An 8460-nucleotide genomic window follows, 5' to 3' on the forward strand; every position below is an offset into this window, starting at 1 on the left:
ATGAAGGAGCCTGATGGAGAGGCGCCAATGGTGTGTCTGCCCCCCCTGCATGCTGCTGTTGCTAGTGAATTGTCCCTTCATAACCTTTTATTTTTGCTATAAGTAATAGCAAATGGTCCCCAAATCAGTCCGCACGGTAGAGAGAAAAAAAAGAGAGAAAGGAGAAGAAGAGAAGGAGAAGAAGAAGAAGAAAGAAAGAAAAAAGGTAATGTATTTTTTTAATAAATAATTTTGTTTATAATTTAAAAGGTTTATAGTTTGTGAAATTTTTAGGATATATTTTAGAAAATATTGTGAATTTTTGTTATTAATTATTAATTATAAATTATCTATATTTAGTGTTTATAGTTTAGATTAGATTTTGTATGAATATTTTAAATTTTGTATGAATATTATAATTTTTTATGAATATTGTAATGTTGTATGAATATTGTAATTATTTTATAATTAAATTTGTATTTATAGTTTTGGATTAGTAATTTTTGTATGAATATTGTAATTTTGTATGAATATTATAAATTTTTGTATGAATATTGTAATATTATAGTTTTGTATGAATATTGCATTTTTTGTATGAATATTGTAATTTTGTAATTTTGTATGAATATTGTAATATTATAATTTTGTATGAATATTGCAATTTTTTGTATGAATATTGTAATTTTGTAATTTTGTATGAATATTATAATTTTTTATGAATATTGTAATGTTGTATGAATATTGTAATATTATAATTTTGTATGAATATTGCAATTTTTTGTATGAATATTGTAATATTGTAATTTTGTATGAATATTGTAATGTGGGGATATATTGTAATATTGTAATTTTTGTATGAATATTGTAATTATTTTATAATTAATTTGTTAGTAATTTGGGAAAAATTCACAATATTTTGTGTTTGTAATTATTTAAAATTTAATTTATTAGTAATTTAGGATTAAGCTATAAGTTGTTGTGTTTAGTTTAGTATTTGGTGAGTTTAACATATAAAGTTTATAAAAATTAAAATCATTTCATTAAAAGTTTAATTATAAAAAATTAAAATCATTTTATTAAAAGTTTAATTATAACTGACTTTTTAATCATATAGTTGTTGTTAACTCATTTAATTTTTATATAATGTAACTTTTATATAATTAAGTTTTATTTGATTTTGTATTTATTTAACATAATTATTGATTTTTGAAACAAATTAATCAATTCATTTTTTTTATTGCGATTTGCAGAAATGGGTTCTCTAATTAATAATAATAATCACATATCAAGTACTATTAATGAGATGGTAATAAAATTTATTTTGATATTCATGTTATTTGTTGAATTAAATTATATTGTATTAACTATTTTGCTAATTGAATAATGTCAGGGTCCGTACCGTGCATTGAGGGGCCGTGTTAATAGTGTAGGGTTTCAGCCAGATGAACGCCTAATACCATACTTAGAGTTAGCCGGGTTCGGATCCGCGGCATTGATTCGGACTTTTGATCTGTGATACGACTTGATTTCCGCTTTAGTCGAGCGATGGCGTCCGGAGACCCACACATTTCATCTGCTGTGCGGAGAGTGTACCGTCACTCTAGAGGATGTTGCAGTACAGCTCGGGCTTCCCATAGACGGGAATACGGTCACGGGCGTAAGTTCAATCTCTAGGTCGGCTACCCTTTGCAATGAATTACTTGGACGCTCGCCAAGTCAGGGGAAATTTACCAGCTTGAGATTTTCATGGCTACATGCCAATTTTGAGCATTTGCCAAGTACTGCTAATGAATGGGAGGTGATGCAGGCTGTTCGAGCTTACATTATGCACCTTATAGGGGGTGTACTCATGCCGGATGCAAACGGCAGTAAGGTCCACTTGATGTACTTACCCTTATTATCCAATTTGCATAACACTCGTTCATACAGTTGGGGGTCCGCAGTTTTAGCCATGCTGTATCGCGAACTTTGTCGGACAACAGCTCCTTCTGCGGTTGACATGGACGGATGCCTCATACTGCTGCAGTCGTGGGCACTTTACCGGATGCCATTCTTGGCATCCATTAGTCATCAATCATATGTATTTCCACTCGTTAATAGGTGATGAATTTTTACTCATTATAATAATTAGTTGACTTTTTCTATATTATATTATTCTAACATTTTTGTTTTCGTAGGTGGAGTAGTAATCCGGGTATCGGAAAGTCACAGACGGTTCCGATATATCGTCTAATGATTGAAAATCATGCTGGAGAGGGGGTAAATTTTTCGAATATAAACTTAATTTTATTATTTTATCTCACTCAACCCGCGTTAATATAACAACGTTATTAACTGTGCAGTTCATTTGGATGCCGTATTCTGCTCCGGAAATTATGGCAGTTATCCCATCATCTGCCCACGTCCACTCAAACCTATGGTGCATTAGCGCACCCATTATCAATTTTAACGTAGTGGAGTGGTATCATGGCAATCGAGTACTCCGACAGTTCGGTTGCATACAGTATATCCCGACACTGCCAGTACAATTGGAGGAGATCCATGGGATGAGCAAGAAGGGGAGGTATGGAGATAATTGGGAAGAAGTGCACGAAGAATACATTACGATATGGAACAACCGGTTCGGGAGGGTACCTCAGATGGATCGTGCTCCGGATTTGCAGCCCTCGTTAGAGTATATGCAGTGGTACTGTGAGACAGGGAAACCATTTCTGTTTGGTGGGCGGTCGATTGTAGTCCCTCCGTATACGACACAAATTACGCAACCCCTTCGAGATCTGCATCATGCACCGGAGCCAGAGCCAGACCCAGAACTACATTCTAGGGATAGTTCTTATCATCCAGAATTAGGGGGCAATGACTATTTCGTGGCCTCGTATCCACCTCAGTACTCCGCTCCTTCCGGCCAATATCCACCGTCGTACTCCTCTCCTCCCGGATCAAGTTCATCGATGGCATTTGAGACATATGATTATTCATCTATGTTTCACACACCCCGACATACTGTCGAAGAGAATGTTGATAACCGTAATCGCCCACAACGTGAGCGTCGAGCTCCACAAAAATATACCCCTAGAACTACACCATCAAACCATCAATTTTAGGGGTTTTTGTAATAAACAACCTCATATTTATGTAATGATAGTTCTTATCTAATAATAAACAACCTCAGAAGCTAACAAAATTAATAACATGACAAAATAACTTTCAAATAATAAAATTACTAACAATACTCTACATTCTATTTAAAAAGAAAAACCAACATATCTAATTTTTTTCTTCTTTTCCTTCCTTCTTTTCTTCTGCTTCCTTCCTTCTTATTTCTTTCTGGAGTAAAATTTATGTCTGTGTTGGGGGTATTTATAGGGAAAAATAACAGCATTGGCGCCTCTCAGAGAGGCACCATCATTGGCGCCTCCCAGGTAGGCACCACCATTGGCGCCTCCCAGATAGGCGCCAATACTATGTATTATACGGGTTATATACTAACCTGGAAAAGTATAAAATTATATTTTATTAAAAAAAATTATTATTATTTTATTCATTGGCGCCTACCAAATAGGCTCCAATGAAAAAGTAACCTATTTTGGTAAATTTTTTTCTGACATCCCATTTCAGTATTTTTTTTTCTATCCTATTTGGGTAAAAAACCCCGGTTCGCACCATGAGGATGCAGAGAATTGCTAGAATGAGGTCAATGTTAGTAGATTATAATTTTTTTATGTAATAGTATTTTATTGTTTAGAAAAATTTAATTAATTAAATTATTAATGAATAAACATGTTGTAAGGATATAATTTTTGTACATGAAGTTATCATATAAAGACATAACTTTATATATAATTATTTATAAAATGACACAATCCTATAAAAGAATATCTTATTAAAAGATACATCTATATGAAAGGGTATCTCATGAAAAGATACACTTATTGGATGTCTATATAAAAGACTTTTCTATTAGTCATTTTACTGTTTTGCATGGAGTGTTGAGGGCTTTGTTATATTTTGGAGACATTTTAAAGCCTTAAGGAAAGTGTTCTACACGCCTCAAAGCTATCATATTTTAGAAACTTTATTTTTATTTTTTCAATTTTATTGTTTATTTTTCTAATAGTCAATTTACATCATAGAAGGTGCAGAGAATCGTTATACTTAGAGATTTTTTGAGGTAATAAGACAGAATTTTGGCAAAGTGAGGTTGTGTATTATCCTCTCCCTTTTACCCTAGTGATGATACGGGGGTTGAGGTTAGGCCTAGTTTTGTCCACTTGGTTTTCCTTCTCCTAGGTGTAGTGGTAAAGTGGCACGTAACAACCTAGGTTGCTATTGGAATCAACCTAAAGGAATTAAATAAAGAGTTTATTGAATGTAATAGATTGATGAGTGTCGTAAGGGATCCTTCCTAAGATATCTTATGAAAATTCTATGTGCCTTTTAAGTATGGTATTTGTTTTAGGTGAGGGCGTAAGGTCAAATTCCTTTAATGAAATACTGATGAAGTCATATCACTAAATCTTCAAGATGGTCGATTATTTCAATAACTAAAAGACATATACTTAATTGAATAGGAGGTCTTTAAATTATGTCTTTTGTTTGAGTTAGGTACCTAAAATTTATTTCATAATCGAAGTTGGCCCCTGTTGTTGCATTCGTTAACAAAAACCGTTGTAGCCAATCAAAAACACCATATCACCACCTCATTAAAATATAATTAAATAATTTTTTTATATTAATATTAATATTTATATTAAATAAAATAAAAAAACACCCTTCCAACCCTATCTCTCTCCACCACCGTCCCTCTTCCTCTCCCCCATTGTCCATTCTTCCCCCTATATTGTAAGAAGTCTAAACAGTTTCAAAAGTGGGAAAATTTTGAAATCTTGTACAACTATTATAGGAAGACTAAATAAGGGAAAGCTAGAAGACAATATAGTAAGTGTTATAAATTCTTTAGACAACTTGAAGCTTTAAATGGAGAGACAAGCAATTCAGTTTCAGGCCAAGAAACTTATCATCATCATCAACTTGGTGGGAATAGTTTTCAATTCCATAGTATTCAAAATTGCAATATTGGTCAAGGAAATCAAGATGTTTATCACTCTCAAAAGCTTTATGATAGACTTAGCCTCTCAAATTCCTTTGAATTAGACCTTTCTTCCTTAGATGATAATGATTTAAGCACTATTGTTGAAAAACATTCTTTTACGTGATTATAGACTCATTCAGATTATCTACTCAAGTAAATTTTTACAAATTTAATATCAACGTGAATAAATTAATGAAAATACTCATTAATTACACTTATGCAAAACAACCTACTAAGTACATCATTTATACCACTTAAATCCATTTAAATAAGTTCCACAACTAGTTCAAGAGTATAACATGTTAGCATATTATAATCCAAATCGAGTCGATTAATTCGTCCCAATTTCATGTTAAATCTCATTATCAAATTTTATATTCTAACACTATCCAATAACATATAACATGTTATTATTACATGCATCATACATAACAAACAAAATCGAGTCTAATTCGAGCTTACGAAAGCTCTAAAATTGACCTAGAAACAAATAGGAATCAAAATGTAACATTTTCAATAGACAAAGGTAATTATACAAAATATGGGCCACACGGCCGTGTGCCTAGGCCATGTAATTAACTAAGACCGTGTGAAACTTAAATAGCCAAATCTAGAGTACTCACACGAGCGTGCTATAATAGTCCATTTTTCAATGGAGTTGAAAACAGTGATTTCAAGATCACAAATTCGATGAGTGAGTTCGTAGACATTAATAATTAATATTTATGATTTAAATATAGTAGTATGGTGAATTTTGATTTGATAGACTTTATTAATTTGTTAGTTAGTCAAGGTACAAGTGGTACGTACCGAAAGTCAATAGTTTTGGAAAGTAAGGTATCGGGACCTCTTTTTCATAAACTAGGCTCGTAAATATTTTATGAAGTTTTTGTATAAGTGGACTGAAGTTTTTATATAAGGTATTAGACATTAATAATTAATATTTACGATGTTTTTGTATAAGTGGATTGAAGTTTAGTTTGGTAATTTTGGTGATTTGATAGTCAATTAAGGAAAAAGACTAAATCATAAAAACTATAAAAGTTAATCAGTATTGGTTTATTAGCTAAAAGACTTAAAAGAGTAATAATTAAGGTCTAAGGTGACAATTAAGCAAATTTTATATGATGGTGGATGGCCATGTGTTTTAATTTGGTAAATTAAGTATTAAATTATTAATTAAATAATTTATATGTAAAAGATGATACGGAGTAAAAGATTTGACAGAGATATTACAATTTTTGCCAGAATCCTGCAATTGTTGAGGATTACTGAGCTTTGTCTTTACGTAGACTTTGGTGTGGTGGAGGGATGATATAATAAATGACATGAAACAGTGTCTATGGGCTTTGCACTACAGTGCACTGGTGTGGTGTATTTATCGCTTTTTTTGGCTATTTGATGTGGTGGAGGGATGATACATTACATGATACGATATTATACCTACGGGTTTTGCACTACGGTGCCTCGGTGTGGGGTAGTTAACGCTTTGTCGAGCTATCTGGTGTGTAGTTACCCACGTATCTGTATCTTATTATTTTAGTTAACCGGGATAACTATTTAAAATAACTGGTATTTGATTGTGAATATGAATTTATATGATTAATTGGTTAATATGATTCATATGTTTGATCCTTCCTGTTGAATGATACGAAAATGTGTCGTACTAAATTATTGAAAGATTGTACGATTGATACATGCAATGCTCACCTTGTTATTGTAAAATCTTGACAGGAAATCGTATTAAATTAGTTAATATGTTTACTTAATTGTGAACTGAGGTAAGAGTTTTATTTAAGTACCCATGAATTTACTAAGCATGTTAATGCTTACCCCTTTTTATTTTTTGTTTCTTATAGTTAATCTTTTGTGGAACTTGGCTACCGGATCATTTTCAGGGCTCACACTAACCAACATCGTTTCTGGTAGAATTTTGTTTCGTTTCATTTCAAACAATTATAAGTGGCATGTAATAGTTGTAAATATGTTTATATGTGTTGAGAATTAAAACTTATAAACTTGCCCATTTTGATGTGATTATATGTTCAATTAGTTCCTTAATTGTTTCTGAATTGGTTTAAGAGCTTTTGTAAGCTTGTTTAGGACTCAGATTTGATTATAAATCATGGTATACTTAAATTATGAAGTGTTTAATGTTTGTACTGATTGTTAAATGCTAGTTTTGGTTGTAACTATCTCGTTATATGTTGTAGCATCATATAACTGAGGTTCGGTGATCAAACTAAGTTAAGGGTGTTACACGTGCAGCCAGCCCGTGTGATAATAAGGAACCATGTGGGTTTAATGTTTCCTAATTTCCAGTGGACACACGGCCATGTCACCAACTTGTGTGTGACACACAACTGTGTGAACAGGCCGTGTGGTACAAAATATGTCATTTTGTGTCTATCTCATGTAAGACAAACTAAAGGCTCAATTGATACATATAAAGCCATTTAATCGTACATAAAAACATCCCAAAACGTGTCTAAATATTCATTCAACCAATATGCTACAATTGGCACCTCAAACACAAAGATTACATAAAACTTTACAAATCTTCCATATCATTCAAACAAAATATTCTAATAGCCAATATGTTAATTTACCAATTCCTTTGTGACTTTCATGTCACCGTAACTTAAGAACCAAAGCTATCATTGGCCTTTATGCATATGTGGCACCCCAACCTTGGCCGAGGCAATTTGACTCGAATCTTAAATGTCAAATTAGTCACTAAGGTGACCTAGTACTCCATTAGACATTTTCGCATGCAATTGATTATTTGATTTCTTTCTCAGTCAACAAGGGAAGTCTCATTCATGCATTCAACTCATATATTGACAAAAATAAACAATTGAAACCTAGTTGCATGCTTTTTCTAACAAAATTTACTCAAATGAGCATAAGGGCAAAACATCATTTCATGTCCAAATTACACGGACACATGTCACATCAATCTAAAGGTATATTTTAACTTTAAAATCTTTTTTAAAAATATTTGGTAAAGAATTAGTTTAATCTTATTAGTATTTCTTAGTTAATTTTAAAAATAAGTATCTTAGGGACTAAATCAAAATATTGACAAAATATTAAAAAATACTAAATTACATGCCAAAATAATACATAATCATCAAGGAAACATAAGATGAATCATCAAGCTCATTCTCAAGCATCAAAATGTCCACAATCAAAGTCCAGAAACAACATCAACAATTCAAAAGTCAAATCCCAAAATGGTAATGATAATAATAACTATAACCCACATTGCCTTTATTCAAAGTGTCCAAAAATCACAAACCACCCACTTGAAAGTTATGCTTTGGATAAACAACCACTCTTGCCCACTCACTCCTTGGATGTACTATTAGCCTACAAGTTTTAGGAAA

The 8460-nt window shown here is 32.1% G+C and overlaps 1 protein-coding gene across 1 annotated transcript; it reads left to right on the forward strand.

Moving 5' to 3' along the window:
• LOC105793309 (serine/threonine-protein phosphatase 7 long form homolog) lies at positions 1-3083 on the forward strand. The gene is made up of 4 exons (XM_012622234.1): positions 1-64; positions 1518-2079; positions 2157-2238; positions 2322-3083. The coding sequence occupies exons 1-4, from the start codon at positions 1-3 to the stop codon at positions 3081-3083; spliced, it is 1470 nt and encodes a 489-aa protein (XP_012477688.1).
• Positions 3084-8460: the final 5377 nt, after the last annotated feature.

Source organism: Gossypium raimondii, chromosome 8, assembly GCF_025698545.1.
Source record: "Gossypium raimondii isolate GPD5lz chromosome 8, ASM2569854v1, whole genome shotgun sequence".
NCBI classification, from domain to species: domain Eukaryota; kingdom Viridiplantae; phylum Streptophyta; class Magnoliopsida; order Malvales; family Malvaceae; genus Gossypium; species Gossypium raimondii.